The 23,603-nt window shown below is 39.2% G+C and overlaps 1 protein-coding gene across 4 annotated transcripts in view; it reads left to right on the forward strand.

Annotated features, from left to right (window-relative positions):
• Window positions 1-23,603, forward strand: part of tafa1b (TAFA chemokine like family member 1b) — a 479,256-nt gene that overhangs the window by 428,001 nt on the left and 27,652 nt on the right. For 3 of the 4 annotated variants that reach the window (XM_072582507.1, XM_072582510.1, XM_072582509.1), the window contains exons 4-5: window positions 17,202-17,326; window positions 22,736-22,884. In XM_072582507.1, coding sequence (XP_072438608.1) covers window positions 17,202-17,326; window positions 22,736-22,780 — 170 coding nt within the window. In that variant the 3' untranslated portion in view covers window positions 22,781-22,884. The remainder of the gene's footprint in view (window positions 1-17,201; window positions 17,327-22,735; window positions 22,885-23,603) is intronic. The other variant, XM_072582508.1, reaches the window with a different exon arrangement.

The following is a 23,603-nucleotide window of genomic DNA, read 5'->3' on the forward strand; positions in this document are numbered from 1 at the left end:
GTAAGCATGGGTGATAAACTGTGATTGAAAATCTCGTGGCACATACATCAAATAGCAAAACTTAACATACTTCACGCAGGACTATAATTCTTCATTTTTGCTGATCCAGCTTTGAAATTCCCTGTAAAGAATCATTCCATCATGGATTGAATCAACAATTGCTCCTTTTCTAGTTAATCATATTGATGTCCTTTGTCCACACACCCTTTTACTCTGAAAACTGTCCCCCCAGTGCTTATTCACTAGCACAACACTAGCATTTCACTGATATTTAGTTTCACTAAGTTAGGCCTTTCCTTGTTTTTCTCTGAGCTCTATTTTGCTCTGTTGAATAAAGAAAGTACTGCCAATGGCTTTCCAACCCAGACCTTCAGCAGTCTTGATCTATTTGTGGCTTCTTGTAAGCCATCCCAACTTTTAAAATCTTTCTTAAGCCCTTACTATAACATATAACTAGGTAAAAACAATGACTGCAGATGCTGAAAACCAAATACTGGATTAGTGGTGCTGGAAGAGCACAGCAGTTCAGGCAGCATCCAACGAGCAGCGAAATCGACGTTTCGGGCAAAAGCCCTTCATCAGGAATAAAGGCAGTGAGCCTGAAGCATGGAGATATAAGCTAGAGGAGGGTGGGGGTGGGGAGAGAGTAGCATAGAGTTGCAGTGGGAGAGGGACTCCCTGAGATTCTTGTAGAGAGAGGAGGAAAACTTCTTCAAGGCAGGCATCCTTGCAAGAGGATTTCAGCATCTGCAGTCATTGTTTTTACCTTGTTGATTTTAACCCCTACTGCGAAGCATCTGCAGTCATTGTTTTTACCTTGTTGATTTTAACCCTACTGCGAAGCATCTGCAGTCATTGTTTTTACCTTGTTGATTTTAACCCTACTGCGAATCCTCTTGCAAGGATGCCTGCCTTGAAGAAGTTTTCCTCCTCTCTCTACAAGAATCTCAGGGAGTCCCTCTCCCACTGCAACTCTATGCTACTCTCTCCCCACCCCCACCCTCCTCTAGCTTATCTCTCCATGCTTCAGGCCTTTATTCCTGATGAAGGGCTTTTGCCCGAAATGTCGATTTCGCTGCTCGTTGGATGCTGCCTGAACTGCTGTGCTCTTCCAGCACCACTAATCCAGTATAACATATAACTGCCTAATTACTTGCAGAATTCATTCAAAGTCCAATAACGTAGGACCACTTAACTCACTGGTCCTGACAGCAAACCCATTCAGTTCAATTACCTTCCCTGCAGCATAGCAACAAATCAGCACTTATAATATAGAGTCGAGAGTGTGATGCTGGAAAAGCACAGCAGGTTAGGCAGCATCCGAGGAGCAAGAGAATCAACGTTTCGGGCAAGAGCCCCTTCATCAAGAATCAGAACCTACCCTCTGTCTCCCTCAGATCTCACTGACTGTATGTAATCTTGAATTGCTCTTCAGTATCCCTGAACTGTCCTGACAAACCCATCGAAAATATTGTAATGTCCTTCACCTATTGTTGGATAAATTAAATGTTGCCACCAAGCAACTCTTAGAACCAAGCGTGCTCTAAGTGTTACTTTATCAGAGAATGCAGGCTTCCCTGGGAAATTAGATACACAAGGAATAGATTCCATCACAGTATAAATTAGAGATTACTTAGAAATGAGATGGAAAGTTATCAACATAAGTATAAATAATAATTGCAAAATACTTCATGATACAAATTGATGTCCTGTTACTGGGACAACGTAAATCTTATCTGAAGCAAACAACCAACTAAACTGAAATTACAAAGTTTGCTTTCAATAATATTGATATTGGAGAGATATCATGTGAATCCTTATGTTAGGAGACTAAAGAAATTGTAGATTCTAATTCAAGAAATGTGGTTCAAACGGGTGGGCTAGGGTTCATGAACTGAGTGAACCTTTATTATATGGCATGTACTTATATTCATCTTATCAATTTGGTACAACCACACTTTTTAAATCAGATCTGTTTATCCCATTACCATCCTCCTTGAGATAAAATGATAATCTTACCGAATCTGAACCTGTGATACTGTCCAACTCTCAGGCCAAGAGTTTCTATTTCAGAATTAAGTACAATAGTGAACATCTTGGTTAGAGTCACATCTACCAGTGCCTGGAGTGAGCTATTTCCTGTTTCTATTTTCCTCACCTCAACTGTCTGTACCAGTAAGACATTGCATGAGTGACTTGGCAAATCTCATGAACTGAACAAGCAGGAAATTCTCTCACTGGCAGGACCTTCCAAGATTCAGGGTTCTGGTGCCACATTTAAAGACCAGCTTGTCCCTAATTTACTCACTGTAAGCCAGGAGGATCCACTCAGCCTCTATTGCTTATCACCAACACTGAAGAAATGCCTCCTAAGATACAGAAGCCAGCCCTTTGATTTGGTGATACCACCTTGCAAAAGTTCTTGAATAAAGCCATTGGCAGAGGTGAGATCCTTTTTTCTAGATTTCGCATCAGGAGGCCATCTCATAAAACCCTTCTGCTTGGGACCAAATACCAGTCCAATTCAGTGCCAGTGAACTTCCACAAATGTACCCAGCAGAAGTGCAGGAAGGAAATGATCTTCTGCACTTCACAAAGATAAGTAACACTATCTTCTCTCTGCTACTTCACACTCATGGGATCTTCACACTAACTTTGCCACTGCACAGGTGTCTCACAAAGATTGAAAACCTGCAGATGTCAATATCATGTGTGTGATGTGTGTTCAAGGGCTGACACCCACTTCATGCTCTCAAACTACTAACCCTTCCTGACCACTGCACTTCCTACACACCTGTCGCAAAGATGTTACTACAGTTGTTATGGGGGATTTCAACATGCAGGTAGACTGGGAGAATCAGGATGGTATTGGACCTCAAGAAAGAGACTTTGTGGAGTGTCTCCGAGATGGATTCTTAGAACAGCTGGTGCTGGAGCCTACCAAGGAGAAGGCAATTCTGGATCTGGTATTGTGCAACGAACCAGAATTGATCAGGGACCTCGAAGTGAAGGAGCCATTGAGAAGTAGTGACCATAATACAATAAGCTTCAATCTGCAACTTGAGAGGGAGAGGGTACAATTAGAAGTGACAATATTTCTGTTGAATAAAGGGAACTATGGAGCTATGAGGGAGGAGCTGGCCAAAGTTCAATGGTGCAATACCTTAGCAGAGATGACAGTGGAGAAACAATGGCGGATATTTCTGTGTATAATGCAGAAGATGCAGGATCAGTTCATTCCAAAAAGGAAGAAAGATTGTAGGAGGAGGCATGGGTGTCTGTGACTGACGAGGGAAGTTAAGAAACATATAATGTTAAAAGAGAAAAAGTATAACATAGCAAAGATAAATGGGAAAACGGAGGACTCGGAAGCTTTTAAAGAACAACAGAGGATTACTAAGAAGGAAATATGCAGAGAAAAAATGAGGTACGAAGGTAAACTGGCCAAAAATATAAAGGAGGATAGTAAAAGCTTTTTTAGGTATCTGAAAGGCAAAAAAATAGTTAAGACTAAAATTGGGCCCTCGAAGACAGAAACAGGGGAATATATTACGGGGAACAAAGAAATGGCAGAAGAATTGAATTGGTACTTCAGATCTGTGTTCACTGGGGAAGACACAAGCAATCTCCCTGAGTTAACAGTGGCTGAAGGACTTGAATTTAAGGGAATTTATATTTGCCAGGAATCGGTATTGGACAGACTGTTAGGTCTGAAGGTTGATAAGTTCTTGGGACCTGATGGTCTACATCCCTGAGTACTGAAGGAGGTGGCTTGAGAAATCCTGGATGCGTTGGTGATCATTTTCCAGAGTTCAATAGATTCGGGATCAGTTCCTGCGGATTGCAGGGTGGTTAATGTTGTACCACTTTTTAAGAAAAGTGCGAGAGAGAAAGCAGGCAATTATAGACCAGTTAGCCTGACCTCAGTGGTGGGAAAGATGCTGGAGTCTATTATAAAGGATGAAATTACAACACATCTGGATAGTAGTAACAGGATAGGTCAGAGTCAGCATGGATGTATGAAGGGGAAATCATGCTTGACTAATCTTCTGGAATTTTTTGAGGATGTAACTCTGAAGATGGACGAGGGAGATCCAGTAGATGTAGTGTACCTGGACTTTCAGAAAGCTTTTGATAAAGTCCCACACAGGAGGTTAGTGAGCAAAATTAGGGTGCATGGTATTGGGGGCAAAGTACTAACTTGGATTGAAAGTTGGTTGGCTGATAGGAAACAAAGAGTAGTGATAAACGGCTCCATTTCGGAATGGCAGGCAGGGGTACCGCAGGGATCAGTGCTGGGACTGCAGCTTTCTATAATATATGTTAATGATATAGAAGATGGTATTAGTAATAATATTAGCAAATTTGCTGATGATACTAAGCTGGGTGGCAGGGTGAAATGTGAGGAGGATGTTAGGAGATTACAGAGTGACCTGGACAGGTTAGATGAGTGGTCAGATGCATGGCAGATGCAGTTTAATGTGGATAAATGTCTGGTTATCCACTTTGGTGGAAAGAACAGGAAGGCAGATTACTACCTAAATGGAGTCAATTTAGGTAAAGGAGTAATACAAAACGATCTGGGTGTTCTTGTACACGAGTCAATAAAGGTAAGCACGCAGGCTAATAGCATGCTGGCCTTCATAACAAGAGGGATTGAGTATAGAAGCAAAGAGGTTCTTCTGCAGCCATACAGGGCCCTGGTGAGACCACACCTGGAGTACTGTGTGCAGTTCTGGTCTCCAAATTTGAGGAAAGACATTCTGGCTATTGAGGGAGTGCAGCATAGATTCACGAGGTCAACTCCTGGAATGGTGGGACTACCTTACGCTGAAATACTGGAGCGACTGGGCTTGTATACCCTTGAGTTTAGAAGACTAAGAGGGGATCTGATTGAGACATATAAGATTATTAAAGGATTGCACACTCTGGAGGCAGGAAACATGTTTCCGCTGATGGGTGAGTGCCGAACCAGAGGACACAGCTTAAAAATACAGGGTAGACTATTTAGGACAGAGATGAGGAGAAACTTCTTCACCCAGAGAGTGGTGGCTGTGTGGAATGCTCTGCCCCAGAGGGCAGTGGAGACCCAGTCTCTGGATTCATTTAAGAAAGAGTTGGATAGAGCTCTCAAGGATAGTGGAATCAAGGGTTATGGAGATAAGGCAGGAACAGGATACTGATTAAGGATGATCAGCCATGATCATATTGAATGGTGGTGCAGGCTCGAAGGACAGAATGGCCTACTCCTGCACTTATTGTCTATTGTCTATTGTCTACTGGGAATAGCTTGTCACCTTGCATCATTATGCATACTCACCAACTTCTTCTGTACCCATTTCCATATAGCTTAATACTCTGTCCATTTCGTTGCAGGAAAAGTTGGTTCACAACTCTGAGGAAGGGCCAAGCCAACTGCCTCTTCAATAAAAGGGCAGTAGAGCTGGCTAGGGAAGACCAGGAGCACTCCTGTAGCAATAGGGAGATAGACATATTTCAGGTACCAAGTAAACAACATTGTTCTTCTTAGATACAAATGAAGACAAATACATCGATCCACATTGTGTATATTCAATAGCTAAGTTTTACTCTTCTCTTGACACTACCATCCAGTACAAGAAGCTATAAACCTGAGCTCCTCAGCATCAGCATTGGGTCTGAGGAGGAAGCCTGTGAAACTTCAGAGAAAACACCAGTAGGTGTTTCCCTACACCCTGCAAAAGCACAAACATTCAACTCAATGGCACATTAGCTAGAGTAGACTCAGTGACACATTTGGTGACCACATCACTGATACAGGTCCATAGCTTGTGGAGAAAGATAGGCCTGAAGTCCTCGATACTCAGAGGACTGCTGGAGATCAAGAATCTGCTGAGCTTCAAACATATGTATGGCCTCTGTACTCAATCATAACTGACATGCTAACTTGCAGAGAGAGACAGGGGGAAAGTCTACCAAATCAGGCTTGTCTACCAGAAGCTGTCAAACTGGAATGAAAGATAGAGGAGTCTGTTCATGCTTTCACCACCGTGTTGGCTACAACAAGTGAGTGCTCATTTGCTTTAAAGGAAAAGACAGTGGCCACCTTCGAGATCCATATCAGACCAAACGCTCAATCACTGTGCTCAGACATGAATGGTATCACTCAACATCAAAGGCAAGATAAGAGAGGGACGAGGCACTGTGGTCTCATTCCACATACCTCCAAGAGAAGGGAGCCAACAGGCAGCCACAGAGAGGAAAACTGACCAGTGGGCACCCTGGCAGCTTCTTCTCAGTACTCTCCTGAGGTGACTTGCTCCTCATCTCATCTCTGCCCTCAGTAGTATGGGGCCCTCCATGCCCCGAGCCCCTGAAGGATGTCCACCAAAGTCTGTAAAGTAACCAGGGCATACCACTGTGCTCTATCTAGCCACCCAAAATGTTTGAAGCCCTGGGATCAGGCCGAGAAGCTGCAGACGTGTACCCAGTGTACACATGGAATGCTGACTCCTAAAGGCCACAAAAAGGGCAGATGAATGGATGGTATGAGCTATGTTGACACGCTAGTTAAGTGGACATCGAGGCAGATGGTTCGCATTCCAGAGCTACTACACTGCTGTTTACTGGAGCACTTCAGTTGACTTCTTATTCCAGATATAAATGCTGTCTCTTTTCAGAAAAAAACGTTAGGCACTCCTACTAATTTGGGTATTGTCTTGTTGATTTGATATGATTTATCATTGTCACGTGTATTGAGATACAGTGAAAAGTATTGTTTTGCATGCCATCCAGACAAATCATATATAAGTACATCAGGGTAATAGAACAGAATGCAGAATATAGTGTTCCAGCTACAGAGAAGGTGCAGAGAAAGATCAACTCTAATATATGAGAGGGCTGTTCTGTGAATTTGGCAGCTGATTTTCAGATCAAAAATGATGAACTTCTAAGCTTTGTATTCATTACAGTGTGTTCTCCATAACCCATTACATCACTTCCAATCCTCACTTCCTTACTATGTTGAAAGCCCTGCTTTGCCAATGACTCTTCATCCTGCCAATGCTTCAGTTGAGCCCTTCTATGTTTTGATCAATATTTTTTCCTGGTGTTTTATTCCTGGAGCCCTTCACAGTCAAGGTGCCATTGCACTTGTTGTCCCTGCTCAGATTGAGGATGTGACTTGCTTTGATTCCCACTCTCACCTTCAGTAACAGCCACTCCCCTTCCCTACCAAACTGGAGGTTCCTGTTTGCTCTGTTTGTTACTGTTGTGTCTCAAATTACCAGAACTGGACATTAATATTTGCTACTACACTTTACAATAATACAGAAATGAGATGTTATAAAGTGTAGAAAGGATACTCTCCCTCTCTAGAAAGTAGAAAAGGTGACGTAACAAAATGCTTAAAAATTATGAAAGGGTTGAATTATGAACAGGTTTTTGTGAAGAAGAGTTCAAAACTAGAGGTCAGGAATATAGTAAATCTAGTTAGTTCAGTTAGTAAATCTAATAGGAAATTCAAGAGAAATGGCTTTACCCAAAGAGTGTTGCGAGTACAGGTTGGGCTGGAGTGGTTGAGGTGAATAGCAGAGATGTCTTTAAGTGGAAAGCTGAGTAAGTGTTTGTTTATTCCTTTATTGGATGTGAACATTGCTGACAAGGCCAGCTTTTGTTGTCCATTCCTAATTGTCCTTAGGAACTACATAAAAGGAGAAAGTGTAGAGGTTTGTGTTTATTGACTGAGTTGAAATAGGCTGAGGAGACTGGGAAACAGAAACACTCGCATAGACTAGTTAGACTCCATTCTAAGTAATATTCATTTGTGGAGTTTTATCAAAAATGCCTTGTTTTGTAGGAGGACACAATTTCCTAGTACTCTCATATTGTCTGTCATTCTGATATCTCTCACTTTAAATTAATAATTTTTGTCATTAAAAGTTGCTAAAATAATCAAATTGTGAGCTGCTTGATAAAACACTTGTGTAAAAAGTGATGCAGATTTTCTTTTGAGAAAACTTTTCCTGACAGCCATAAGGCAGCATTCAAGATGAGTTTACAGCATGAATTAGACAAGGCTGCTCCAAAGCTAAACCTTTTGAAAGTGACTCCATTGGAATTATAAAAATCACAGCATAGAGAGGGTTTATTTAAACTAAGGTAGCAATGCAGCTACTAAGTCTCATCTGAAAATTTAGTGAGTTTTGAGAAGATTTGTAGCTCAGGTTGAGGTTCTGGATGTAAGTTTGTTCACTGAGCTGGAAGGTTCGTTTTCAGACACACCGAAGGCTCACTGATGATGTTACCTAGTTTTCCTGATGAAATGTCTGAAAACGAACCTTCCAGTTCAGCGAGCAAACTCATCTAAAAATATTTACATAAATACCATATTTCTGAAATTTTACAATATCCCTTTATATCTTTCTTATCAAATATGTTTCAAATTCCATTTAAAGTGCCCATATTTCCTTTAGGCCCTCAGTAAGAATATGTTTTGTGAGTTTCTCTGTTATTCGTCTAGTCATAGTTTTCAGTCTGTGTCAACTTCTTACCAGGCTTTCCAACAATAGAAACAATCCTTCTCAGAAACATTCATAATATTGACACACTGCATTCATCTCTCTTTTAATTTCCTCAATTCTGGTGAAAAATTGTTTAATCCTTTGTTCATAAATAATCAGTATTACTACAGTGAATTTTCACCATATATTTTTCTAAATCTCTCAATATCCGTACCAAATGCATTGCTGAAAATCACATGATAGTCCAAGTGTTACCAGTGCAATTCCTCGTACAAATTTAATGCTATGTCCTTGCTATTGGATTCAATAACCCTTTCTTATATGACTCAGAATCTCATTTCCCTTGTTATGGCCTTTTCTGTCTGTGCTTTCAGTTTTATAGATCTATGTAGCTGTATCCTGAACTCCTTCTATTCATCCATGCTGTTAAAAATTTATCAGTTAGGCTATTGCTGAGAAAAAGACAGACATGAAGTCAAATCTTTTCATCTTACACAAATCAGAGCAAATCCAAGAAAATCAAATTTCAAATGATCACCTGCAAAAGTGGTTTTCATGAATAGTAGACAAAAGGTCCATGTTTATCAGAAGTGACATACATTCACACTCAAGGACTAGTTCTCTGCAAGCTAAAGGAATATGGTCAAGCCTCATACCAATGTTGAATTAGCTGGGAGCATGGGGAGCCTGTAGTTCCTTATTAGTTTCTTCATGGCTTGGATGAATCAGAGTCAATTTTTTAGTGAATCACCATCCTTTTTTTCCTGTGATATGAATTGTTGTCATCATTTGAAATTTGACATCTGTTCTAATGAGTGCAAGATTAAAAAGCTACATGTTTTAAAAGGTAAAGGCTGATTTTTGAAGCTGTAGATTGGTTTTAACTCTTTCTGGACTCTAACAAATCTGTGCCTTGCTAAGCATGTAGCCAGAAGATGTGCATTTAGGACTCGACTGCTTGGGATCACAAAATTAGCATGACCTGGATCATCTGCATGGTAATTGCACATTCTGAGTTCCATGCCTTCAAATCAGCCATATTAAATTTTTAGCATTCAGTGTGATTTTGGAGTCAAGAGGGTAATGTTTTGTGGGTATTGGGAAACTCCAGAAGTGAATAAACTTTCAAAGAAGGATTTTCCCTTAAATGTCCAGACACCAGCAAACTATAGGACATAGAACATAGAACATAGAAAAATACAGCGCAGTACAGGCCCTTTGGCCCTCGATGTTGCGCCGATCCAAGCCCACCTAACCTACACTAGCCCACTATCCTCCATATGCCTATCCAATACCCGTTTAAATGCCCATAAAGAGGGAGAGTCCACCACTGCTACTGGCAGGGCATTTCATGAACTCACGACTTGCTGAGTAATCTACCCCTAACATCTGTCCTATACCTACCACCCCTTAATTTAAAGCTATGCCCCCTCGTAATAGATGGCTCCATACGTGGAAAAAGGTTCTCACTGTCAACCCTATCTCAACCCCTAATCATCTTGTACACCTCTATCAAGTCACCCCTAAACCTTCTTTTCTCCAATGAAAACAGCCCCAAGTGCCTCAGCCTTTCCTCATACGATCTTCCTCCCATACCAGGCAACATCCTGGTAAACCTCCTCTGCACCCGTTCCAGTGCCTCCACATCCTTCCTATTGTATGGCGACCAAAACTGCACACAATACTCCACATGCGGCTGCACCAGAGTCTTATACAACTCTAACATGACCTCAGGGCTCCAGAACTCAATTCCTCTACCAATAAAAACCAGTACGCCATATGCCTTCTTCACCGCACTATTTATCTGGGTGGCAACTTTCAGAGATCTTTGTACATGGACACCAAGATCCCTCTGCTCATCCACACTACCAAGTATCCGATCATTAGCCCAGTACCCCATCTTTTTGTTACTCATACCAAAGTGAATCACCTCATACTTACCCACATTGAACTCCATTTGCCACCTTTCTGCCCAGCTCTGCAGCTTATCTATATCCCGCTGTAACCTGACACATTCTTCCTCACTGTCAACAACTCCACCGACTTTTGTATCATCCACAAACTTGCTCACCCAACCTTCTAGCCCCTCCTCCAGGTCATTTATAAAAATGACAAACAGCAATGGTCCCAAAACAAATCCTTGCAGAACACCGCTAGTAACTGCACTCCAAGATGAACCTTTACCATCAACTACTACCCTCTGTCTTCTTCCAGCCAGCCAATTCCTAATCCAAACCTCCAACTCACCCTCAATGCCATACCTCCGTATTTTTTGCAGTAGCCTACCATGGGGAACCTTATCAAATGCTTTACTAAAATCCATATACACCACATCTACCGCTTTACCCTCATCCACCTCCTTAGTCACCTTCTCAAAGAATTCAATAAGGTTTGTGAGGCACAATCTGCCCTTCACAAAACCATGCTGACTATCCTTGATCGCATTATTCCTATCCAGATGTTCATAAATCCTATCCCTTACAATTCTCTCTAAGACTTTGCCCACAACAGAAGTCAGGCTCACCGGCCTATAGTTACTAGGGTTATCCCTACTCCCCTTCTTGAACAAGGGAACCACATTTGCTATCCTCCAGTCTTCCTGTAGACAACGAGGCCATAAAAACCAAGGCCAATGGCTCTGCAATCTCCTCCCTTGCTTCCCAGAGAATCCTAGGATAAATGCCATCAGGCTCAGGGGACTTATCTATTTTCACCCTTTCCAGAATTTCCAACACCTCTTCCCTATATACCTCAAAGCCGTCCATTCTAATTAATTGTGACTCAGTATTCACATCGGCAACAATGTCCTGTTCCTGAGTGAATACTGACAAAAAGTATTCATTCAGTGTCTCCCCAATCTCTTCAGCCTCCACATGCAACTTCCCACTACTATCCTTGACTGGCCCGATACCTACCCTAGTCATTCTTTTATTCCTGACATACCTGTATAAAGCCTTTGGGTTTTCCCTAATCCTACCAATTAAGGACTTTTCATGTCCCCTCCTTGCTGCTTTTAGCTCTCTCTTCAGATCCTTCCTGGCTACCTTATAACTCTCAATCATCATCCCAATTGAACCTTCATGCCTCATCTTTACATAGGCCGCCCTCTTCCCTTTAACAAGGGATTCCAATTCCTTATTAAACCACGGCTCCCTCACGCGACCCTTTCCTCCCTGCCTGACAGGTACATACTTATCAAGGACACTCAATAGTTGCTCCTTGAATAAGCTCCACATATCAATTGCGCCCTTGCCTTGAAGCTTACTTTTCCAAGCCACGCATCCTAAGTCATGCCTCACCGCATCATAATTTCCCTGCCCCCAGCTATAACTCTTGCCCTGCAGTGCACACTTATCCCTCTCCATCACTAGAGTAAAAGTCACTGAATTGTGGTCACTGTCCCCAAAGTGCTCACCTACCTCCAATTCTAACACCTGGCCTGGTTCATTACCCAGAATCAAATCCAGTATGGCCTCACCTCTTGTTGGCCTGTCTACATATTGTGTCAGGAAACCCTCCTGCACACATTGGACAAACACCAACCCATCTAACGAACTCAAGCTATAGCTTTCCCAGTCAATATCAGGAAAGTTAAAGACCCCCATAACAACTGCCCTATTACTTTCACTCCTCCTGAATCATCCTCGCAATCCTTTCTTCTACATCTCTCGGGCTATTAGGAGGCCTGTAGAAAACTCCTAACAGGGTGACCTCACCTTTCCTATTCCTAACCTCAGCCCAAACTACCTCAGATGGCGAGTCTTCATCCATCATCCTTTCCAGTGCTATAATACTATCTTTTACAAGCATTGGCACACCTCCTCCTCTTTTACCCCCACCTCTGACCCTACTAAAACATTTAAACCCTGGAACCTGCAACAGCCAATCCTGTCCCTGTTCTACCCATGTCTCCGTAATAGCCACAACATCGAAATCCCAGGTACCAACCCACGCTGCAAGTTCACTTACCTTATTTCGTATACTTCTTGCATTGAAGCATACACACTTCAAGCCACTTTCCTGTTTACAGGCACCCTCCTTTGAGATTGATGCCATGTTCCTAACTTCCCTACACTCCAGGTCCTGCACCCTAAACTACAATCTAGGTTCCCATGCCCCTGCAGAGTTAGTTTAAACCCCCCCCAAGAGCACTAGCAAACCTCCCCCAATATCTAGATATGTCGCACAAATATATTTGAGGTCATAAGGAGTCAAGAAATCATCAATAGGAGTAGTCTTAGAAAGCACGAAAGCTGAAATATTTCTGTGAGAAACAAAAACAATGATGGAAATTCCTGGCAGCAACTTGACTATCTGTAAGACAAGTGTCTTTAATACAATACAATCTAAATGGCCAGAGTACTTGATTCTTATTTAAGGCTGAGACAGATTTTAAACCAGTGAGGGAATCAAGGGTTATGGGGAAAAAGCAGGAGAGTGAAGTTGAGTATTGTCAGATCAGCCAGGATGTTATTGAATGGTAGAGTAGACTCAATGGACTGAATGGCCTAAGTCTGCTCCGACATCTTATGGTCCGACCATCCTCGGTTGCTTCCTAAATCACATTTCCCCTGTCAGTATGTCAGGAATATGGCTGTTGTTGATGATTCCAAAATATTCAGCTCCATTTATAACTTCTTCAATTATGACATAGACAAATTGAAATGCAGAGAGAAATTCAAAGTTGTGCTGCCAAGTGGCAGATAAAATTCATAGCACGAAAAAATACGATCAATGGCTGCCTCCATCAAAAAAGAAATCCCATAACCTTGAATGAGATCAGCCACAGCATTACTGAGAAAGTAACCACCATTCAGGACAAGACAGGGCAGTTCACTGAATTAGCAATCAGTATCCACCCTCTCAGTTTCCAGGAGACTCTACCTGCTGTACACATTTATTCCCCAAGTTTAGCATCATCCAGTCTTTTACTACCAAGAAGGATAAAGAATAGCAGCACCATCAACTGCAAATTCCATTCCACTCTAGCCTTACGTATAAGTCTTTGATTCATTAACATCGCTGGAGTATCCTCCAGATGCAGAGCCATAGAAAGAGGAGATGGTGAAGTGAAGACTGGGTCTGGGGGTGGGGTAATGGGGGATGGTGAGGGGGCGAGCAGTTGAGTCCAGTCTATAGCCGATACAGGAGCGCCTTATCTAGAGGAGGAAGGGGAGGTTAAGGAAGGAGGTCTTGACCCTGGATAGGGGATTGGAAGCAGAATGAGTCTAGATCAGGGGAAGAGTCAGTGAGTCTGGAGCTGGAGTAGGGATAGGGGAAGGGGACCGTTTCAGGTCGACAATGGGAAGTGGATTTCAGGTCCCATGGGGAAAGAGGGAGATGTCAGGCCAGGATCTGGGGTGTTTAGGCGAGGTGTCACTGGGGGTCTGTGAGGTAAGCATTGACTCATTTGAGTAATTATTCAGGAATTAGACTATATATTTAACAGTGTAACTTTTCCCAAGTAACTATTTAATTTCGTTAGAACCCTTTGAATCCTTTCTTTGAATTTAACTGGAAACTTCGAGGTGGTTTCCAATCTTCAGTTTCCCAGACAATTCCTTCAAAGTTTGCTACAATGGAATTCTTCAGGATCTCCATATGCAATTCTGCATCCACGTTGGAATAACAACTGTCTGGCTATTAGAAAATCCAGGCTGCAGTTGATTCTATGCTGCAAACTGCAGTAAGCGCATTACCACAATGTTGATACCAACTAATCCTGCAGGTTATGGCCTCTGAAATTCCCAAGTTCAAAGTCTCATTGGCAAGCAGCCAAATACAGCCTAATGAAAAGAGGAAGTGCAGTGTCTCACTATTCAGCATGAATGGGCTTCAAGCTAATAGGTAATCCAAGGGTCACATACTGCACACTCTGCACATTCACATTTATTTTCTCAGGATGTAAAATCATTTAGTGCTTTGCTGTCCCTCCTTTAAAAATCCTCTAACCAGCCCACAAGCATCGTAATGAGACATTGAGAAGCGTGTCTCCTTAATTAAAGACATTGCTAAATTAATTGCATTTTTACCAGAGAAAGGCTGAAAAAATGATCCTGTCTCATACCTTTCCATAAGCTATACTTAACTGTCTCCCCACTACAGCCTGAAATCCTGGTTCTTTATTTACATTACATTTCAGCATGGCAATTTTCTGTCATGGCAAGTGGAGCAAGACAATAAAAAAAAGCTGTTACATACAACAATTGCTGAGCTAGGGAACCTTTATTATAGAATAAATCAGGAATAAAATTACAATTTCACTATTCTCATAGTTTATATAAACCATATGTTAGACTGAACATTACTTCCTGTTTGGAATTATGCAACTGATCAAACTACAATAAATTATAACTTACACTTGACACAATATATAAAAGCATTTTTTTTAGATTTTTTTAACTAATAAATATTTATTGCATATTAGAATTAACAAAAATCTAATTGCATTATGGGTGTCATTTTGTTAGCATCTCTCTTTTTAACAATGAATAATGGCTTATTCATATCCTCATGATAGATTTTAAAAACCCATTATTGATGTGCCACGTTTCTTCCACATTATTATCCATGATGATACATTAAGTGTTCAGAACCAAGAAGTATCAGAATAAATCTTCATATTAAAAAGTAACTCTGGAGTACATAAGACTTGAGTGAACCCTTTTGTTTTGCCCTTTTTCCCTTGCTTCTACACTGTTAATAGGACAGACCTATTACATGGGGATGTAGTTCATTCTTTTTCCTGAAATTTGTAATGACTGAGACAGGACTATAATGGTCATTGCAGCAGCTGCTCCTGACTGTTAAATGTAGTGACTTTACACCACCATCCTGCTGGACTCAATTTCCCAATGACATTTGTAGAAAATAGGCAATTGCAATTTTAATGCAGGTGCTGCTGACTGAAAATAATTTTGTTTCCTCTTTCGAATTCAGCTCCTTTCATGTGCAAGCTTGATCTTGAAAGATATCATTTCCTATTCTCATTGCCACTTGGAGACAGCTGGTGTCACGAATACAGCCCTTCAGCTATATTCCAGGCTTACAAGATGTTGCTGAAGCGAGGAGAACACATAAATTGCCATTTCTAAAGGAAATCACTAATATGAACAAATGCAAGATCCATAATGGCTTTTGTGTACTGTTTTGAAAGGATTGTGAAAAAGAATGCCTTCTTAAGTAAGCCTGCACTTTTATCTACTGAGTGCACTCAATTGAAAGATGGCGGTGTTGAGCAATGCATCACAAATATTGTATAACAATATAGGTATGGCAGAAGTACTTTTTAAAATAAAAATCAAATTGAAGACCACTTTTATTTGCTTTCCAAGATGTTGATTCACACAAGCTGACAGATGATTATTGCAATTTTTAGTTAGCTTAAATTCAGCAATTTCTATAATTGCAATTGGTAATAGAAATAAGATTACCATTTGATCATTGTTGTCTACTGGAGAAAAATTGACTTGTATATTCAATCACAACAGGTATAGATTTGTGGGGATATGTGGAACTTATTATATCAAGTTTAGAGCAGTTTGTTGCTAGTGACTAAATTTAAAATATAAGTCTCAGGAAAAGAAAAATATCAATTTTAAATATTTCTCTTCTCTTTTGTACTGTCTGGATTACAGTCTGTTGACCACATGAAGGAGTGATGTGTAACCTGGTACCCTCCTCCCAAACCATTCTTACTCTTGCTTCTAGACCATCCCAATGTAACTTCTTTCGGATGTGAGCTTCAGTGGCTGGGCTGGTATTTATTACCCATACCTCGTTCCCCTTGAGAAGATGTTGGTGAGCTGCCTTCTTGAACCACTGCAGCCCTTTTTATGTAGGTAGATCCGTAATTCTGTTAGGATTTTGACCCAGTGACAGCGAAGGAACAATGATATATTTCCAAGTCAGGATTGTAAGTGGCTTGAAGGTGTTCCTGCTCTGTCCTTCTAGATGCTCATGGTCTTGGAATTGGAAGGTGCTATCTAAGAGAGAATTTCTGCAGTCCATCTTGTTGATGGTACATTTTGCTGCTATTGAACTTTGGTAAGCTTCCTCAAGATGTGATACAATTCTACCTGATACAAACTGAAGTGATTGATTGACTGACTTATTGTTATCACTTTTACCGAGATACAGTGAAAAGTGTTGTTTTGGTATACAGGCAAATTGTACCACACAGGGTGTATCAGTGTAGTAGAACACAATGCAGAATATAGTGTTACAGCTGCATATAAGGTGCAGGAGAGAAAGATCAGAATTAACATTTGAGAGGCCCATTCAAAAGTCTGATAACAGCAGGTAGTGATGTTGAACTGCAAGACAAAATATGTTGCACTACTTTACTTCAGCAGCTCTAAAGAATGCAAATAACTATGAAGGAATATATTTCATGGTGAATACTTGAGATCCTACATATACATACACATATGCATTATTAAACCATGGGCCTTTGGTGAGTTTTGAATAAAATGTATATAATGAAATTCTGTCTTGCCTAGCAGTGGCAGATGCAGCACTTTGTAAGCCTGGTCATTTCAAAAAATACATATACTTATATTTGATGACACTATTAATTTTATTTTAATAGGATCACAAAAGCTGCTTAGAAAAGTATAGAACATAATGCACAAGATTTCACACATCCTCAAACAATGATTCATTAACCATTTCTTTTATCTATTCCATGATCTTCTAAAGCTTCCATTGTTATTGGGAAATGGTGGTGTGAGATGGACCCCTGTATAGAGGGAGAGGAATGCAAGACATTACCAGATAATTCAGGATGGATGTGTGCTTCTGGCAATAGAGTTAAGACTACAAAGGTAAGAATCTGAGACTATGTATTTAGATCACATAGAAATCGCTCTTTTTAAAGCCCAACCATAAACAATTGAACAAAAAAAGGGAATTGAGGGTGTGTATGTATTTGGGTAATTTGGCTTTCTCATATCTTCTTACAACATCTTGATCTCCACTCTCCTTTTTCTAGTTTTTCTTACTGCAGTAATCTATTAACATATTGCTTTTCTCATGATTGGGTACAGTGGTATACACCAGTCAGAGAAAATTTCCAAAAAGTGTCTATTGTTGTGATGAATAACAACAGGTATTCTCATAATAGAAAGGAATTTTATTTCCCCATAATCCAACTGCTCCTAACATATTCATTCACACCTCATCTGATTTTACATGTGTTATACAGAATTGCCCTTTTAATTAATTGATATTTATTGCCATTTCTGAGTTAAGAAATAATTGAATATAATTTGGTTTGATACAAGTCATGCACTTGGCAATGAAATTGCTGAATGCCCAGCATTTTGGAGTAGGCATGATGGTGAATAATATACAAATAGTCGTTTGATAGTACAGAACTTCAGCATTACTGAAAAAGACACACATTGGCACATCTTTCACTCAGCAGGATAATTTGCAAGAAGTACTACAGTAACGGGAAGAGAATATTTATACAATGTAAGAGGAGAGTGTTGCTGATTTGGCAAATGGGCTCTTATTGCGATTGGTGTTGCCATGGAGAATGCGTGAGTTAATGATGTGTAGTAGTTAACTACCAAGCTTTATCTAAATTTGAAACCAGGCAGGTTGACTCTGATTGGTCAATACATTGCCTTGGAAATGAATCAGGGAATGGCTGTCACCTATTTTGTTGATTTGAAACAGACACAGCCTATATATGTGTGCTGTCTATCTGCAAAAACTAAGGCCCTCTTTATTCATATGTGCAGTCTCTAACAGATGCAAGTGTGCCACATTGGCAACTGATTTTAGATTGACACTTGTCATTAACTGGTATAGCTTCCGTGGCAAGACAAAAAAACAACTTAGAAAGATGTTTTTATTTCAGCAGTATTCAAATAATATACATTGTGGTAACCAAATGTGGAAAACAAATGTACTGGTTTCTCAACAATAGTTTCAAGTTGATATTTTATCTAAATTATTCTATCCACATTCTTTGTGAGTTATCCTTTCCAATCTAATTTCCTTAATTTGATCAGTTGTTCTATTTGATACCTGATTTTATAACGTGTTTGGCTCGCTACTTTCTTGGTAGACTATGTTTGGGAATTCTTTCCCAGCACTAAAAATTTAATTTCATAATCACTGCTTCAGTATTGCCTATTTGTGTTCTTTTCTTCCTAAGCCATGTCTTTTAATTACCCATTCTTAAGGGATAGAAAACAGGATTGTGATGAATGACTGTTTCCAATAGCTGAACAGAAAAATAAAGTTGGAGTTCCAAGGTTCAGCAGCAGGGCCCTGGTGTTTTTTAATAGACATTGATGACTTGGACTTGGGGTGGGTGATCAGCATGGAGGGTTGGGGAATTCAGGGCAGAATTTCAAAATTTGCAATGCATGTAAAACTTGTTGGTTTTTGGTGTGGGAATGAGAACACATTAGCAAGGCCAGCATGATTACCCATCACGAACCTTGACAAACTGGTGATGAGCTGCCTTCTTGAACTGCTGCATTCAGTCAAGAATAGGTATGCTTAGAGAGGTACCTGTTAAAGAGGGAGTTCCAGTTCCAGTGACAGTGAAGGAACTACCATATAGTTCCAGGTCAGCATGTTGGACAACTTGAAGGAAAATTTGCAGATTTTTCCTATGCATCTTTGTCCTTATCCTTTTTGATGGTAAAGGTGACAAATTTAGAAGGTATTTTTAAAGGAACCTGGACAAGTTGCTGCTGTGCATCTTCTAGATAGTAGTGTTCGCATGGTGGAGAGTGTGAATATTTAAGGCATGGATAGGAATCTAATTAAATAAGTTGCATTATTCCAGATGATGTTGAGTTTCTTATATGTTGTTGAAGGCTGTAGGCATCCAGGGCATTGATGATAGGGGATTTGGCAATGGTAATGCCACTGAATGTCAAGGGGAGAAGGTTAGTTTTTCTCTTGTTGGAAATAGTCATTTTTTTGGTATTATGTGGCACAATTGTCAATTGCCATTTAACAGATTAAGTCTAATTGTTGTATTCAGATATGGATAGTTTCAGTATTCAAGGAGTTGAAAATAGTATCGAACTTTGTGCAATAATCAACAAACATCCTACTTCTAACTTTATGTTGAGGACCCAAGTTGGTGAGGCCTAGCATGCTACCCTGAAAAGCTACCACAGAGATTATGTAGGTTTCAGCTGAAACAATCATATCATTCTTCTTTGTGTTCGGCATGACTCCAACCAGTGGAGAATTTCCCTGTGATTTCTAATGACATCAATTTTTAACAGTGAGAGGAATATTAATAGACTTCTACAGTTCATGGATAGTTTAGTAGCACAAACAGACGAAATTCAATAAAGTATGAGATAATACATTTTGATTAGAAGAATGAAAGAGAAAGTGCATGCTATATGGCACAATTGCGAAAGGAGAAGCAAGTCACTTTGGTGTATTGGCGTGCATCTCAAAAAGTGCACATCTCTCAAAAGATGTCAAGATAGGCTAATGAAACATGCAAAACCCTGGACAAGTAGAACACTAATAGCAAGAATTTATGTGAATTCAGTCCTGCCTGGAGTATTCCCTTCCGGGCATTACACTTTCAGGAATATGTAAAGACTTGGGAACTTTCCAGAAGGAATTTACCAGATGGGTCTGGTGATGACAGATTATAATGACATGGATACGTACGGAAAGCTGGGATTTCTCTCCATCAAGCTGAGAGGAGATTGTTTAAAATTATTTAAAATCATGAAATGATTCAATAATAAAGTTTTAAAGGATTACATTAAATAAACAGAAACTTTCCAAAGGAAGTGTTGGTAACCAAAGAGTATCAAGTTTAAAAAGAGCATGTGGACTAATAGTACACAGTGAGTGGTTAGGAATACACTGTTTGAGAAGGATGTGAATAAGATTGAATGGCAGCTGCAGTGTGCACCTTACATAATTGTTCTGATAGCACATCATGAGAATATGAATAATGCTAAATGATTACATTTTTTAAAAAACTGATTTACAGTCTCTTGGTTTCTCACTCCCACAATTATTAAATGAGTGGCATTGCTTTTTTTTTCAGTCCAAGGGGAACATTGCTGAATCAAGAAAATTTTGCAACAGTGACTAATGGATCTGCAAATTCCACACCTACTAATATTAATAAAATAATTTTGTGTGGAATCAATCAGGTCAAGGGGATTTAGCTACATTAAATTCCCCATAATGTAGTATGTATTGGGAGTGGCAGGGTGCCAATTACACGTATCTGCCAGTTGCCTGAGAAATATTCTTCTGGAAACCCAATACAGTACACTGTAGTATTCTTTAAATAAACTTAAACTTAAATATCAAAAAGGTAGTGCAGTTTTCTCACTGAGATCTGAAAATGTTGATAGTAAGGTCAACAATAGAATTAGCACTTGCATCTTAAGCAGCATGGTGGATGAGCATATATCTATCAGAACTTGGTGGACCAAGTTCAAATATATGTTTTGAAGAAACTTTAAAAAAATTATATATTTTGTTTAAACTTTTTTTTCCTAGTTGCATGAGTATTCCCAGACGCTTGTGTACCTGATTACAAGGAGGTTACTGTACACTAACGTTAATTGAAAGCATAGAATGCATATAATCTGAGTGTGTATGAAAATAATTGTTCAAATTATTGAAGATAACCTTTGTGAAGTAACAATGGAATAAATTGGAAAACTCTCTTCCAATTGAACTTTGCTGAAATGGTGAAATAATGGGGGACAGATGAAACTCAAAGTATGGCTACCTAAGCTTCTCTCATGGCGGTAAAGACAATGTTCAAGTTGTGATAACTCCCTGATGGTAATCATGCATTATTTAAGTAGTATTACAGGGTAATTGGATAGTGTTACAATTTAATTTCTAAATTCTTATTTTGAAGGAGGCAAGAATATTATTGATAATCGATTTGAAAAATGGATTTGAATTACAAACTTTGCATGGAAATTTTACAATTTTTTTTATTGGGATCAGCTCATCTGTCATTATTCCTTTATTCAAAAAAAATATTTTGTTGACTGGCAACATAGAAAACAGAGTAGACCATTGAGTGTATTGGGCCTGTTCTGCCATTCATTCAATTAAGTCATGATTGATATGTATCTCAATTCGATTTACCTGTCTTAACTCCATATCTTTCAATAACTTTGCTAACAAAAATAATCCACTAAAACTAAATTCTCAAATTAGGATTGATTATTTTCATTTTGAATGCTATAATTCATGACTTTCAAGACATCTTATATGAAATATCAATGTAGAACCTATACTGATTTAGATGATTTCTCTCTAAGAGTTCATCACTGTCACTGAATTACGCTACCCCACAATTGAACTGTTAGAATGATCGTCTCTCTTTTTAGTGAGTACAAGCATGGAAGGTCCTATAAAGAATTATATTTTATGTGGGATTTCTTCTTTAGTATTATATACAGTTATTCAATTATAAAATATAAATTACATCTACTGTTTGACACTTGTACAAACAAATACTTGCAACTTGATTTCAACATGACGTGACTGGAAAATTGCAAACCTTGAAAATTGGTTTCAAAACATACCCTAAAAATCAATCGAAAAAGTCGCAGCCTTTTTAATGCTGACTGATTTTCTGCAATCGATCAGTAAATACCAAAATTTCATATCCGGTTTATCTGGGAGCAAAAATGAAAGTCAACATTTCAAGTTGAAATCCTTTAGCATAAAGAGTTTCTCTGCAAGAAATGTTCTCCCACCTTTTTTTTGGATGCAGGCAAAATGATAAGTATTTCTGATGGTCTGTTATGATTTCCAGCTTTATTTGTTTTCTATTATGGCTCTTCTATGAGATATAACTGAAATATTTGATCAAAGGTGATTAACATGTCAATTCCCATTGGTTCCTCTCAACATACACTTGTGTCCATTTAATTAAAACAACATATAAGTGAACATATCAAGGAATTGGAGAAATATAACAAAATGGTGCTATTGGGATTTCAGAGTCTTTGAAAGTCACTTATAATAATCCACTGAGTGGTTCAGGCATGTCAATTTTGTTTCTCAACTTTGAAACTCAAAAAATTATTGATGCATTGAATTTAATTAGGATCATGATTTAATGTCTCTTATGGATCCTGCAAGACAAACTGGTAAGAATTGAGGAAAGACCACGTCTGTTTTCACATGTAATAATGGAACACTCTGATCCAATATAGTGTCTAATGACTATCATGAATTTTGCTTTGCAGTTATTTGCAAAGGACCACATTATGGGAAGAGTTGAGGAACTGTAATCCAGTTTCAGATGGTGTGGTTGGAGTGATTGCCGTCATCATAGATATTAGTTTATCTATCATGGTTTCATCTAGTAGTAAACCGTGTTCCAATGGGGACCAAGGTACTGTAGGGTCAATAGATATGTTTTTTTTAAACAAAGTAGTATTGTATATTATTTGACAATTCAGGAAAAAGGTACATTTGTGAAATATTAATTGATATGTTTTCCTAGTTGATTACTAAAGATGGAATTCATCAATTACCATTTCATTAATATTCATATGTTTGCTCACAGTGTATGAAATTTCCCTCTTAAATATTCAGTATTGGCACTACACCATTTCAGCAATTAAAATATTACAAAGTTTTGCAGGTACCTTTCATAAGCCACTTCTAAATTTAAAGGAAGCACAGCACAGGAAAAAAACACAATTTCTGAGCAGCATGCTGTATAATTAGTATGCATTAAATATCTTACATTACTTATGGTCGCTGCATTTAATTATTGAACTCCAGATGCTAGAATGCTCAGTGGAATTTTTCATTTTGAACAACCGCTGGGTATCAGGTTAAATGAGTTGTCTTCTATATCGAATATAAAAGTTACTAATTAGGGTTTGAAGAATTAGTAACAATAAACTATTCTACAGATCTATAAAATGCAAAATCATTAATATAGATCACTTGCAACATTGATGAAATGGTCTAATTTCCCAAACATTTGTAGAAACATGGTACATGTATTATTTGAGAAAGAATGGCAAAGCATCAGTGTCAGTTTATGTTAAATATTAATAATTGCAAAAGTATTTAAGGGGCTAAATTGGAGTGCACCAGAAG

Source organism: Chiloscyllium punctatum, chromosome 12 (genome assembly GCF_047496795.1).
Source record: "Chiloscyllium punctatum isolate Juve2018m chromosome 12, sChiPun1.3, whole genome shotgun sequence".
NCBI classification, from domain to species: domain Eukaryota; kingdom Metazoa; phylum Chordata; class Chondrichthyes; order Orectolobiformes; family Hemiscylliidae; genus Chiloscyllium; species Chiloscyllium punctatum.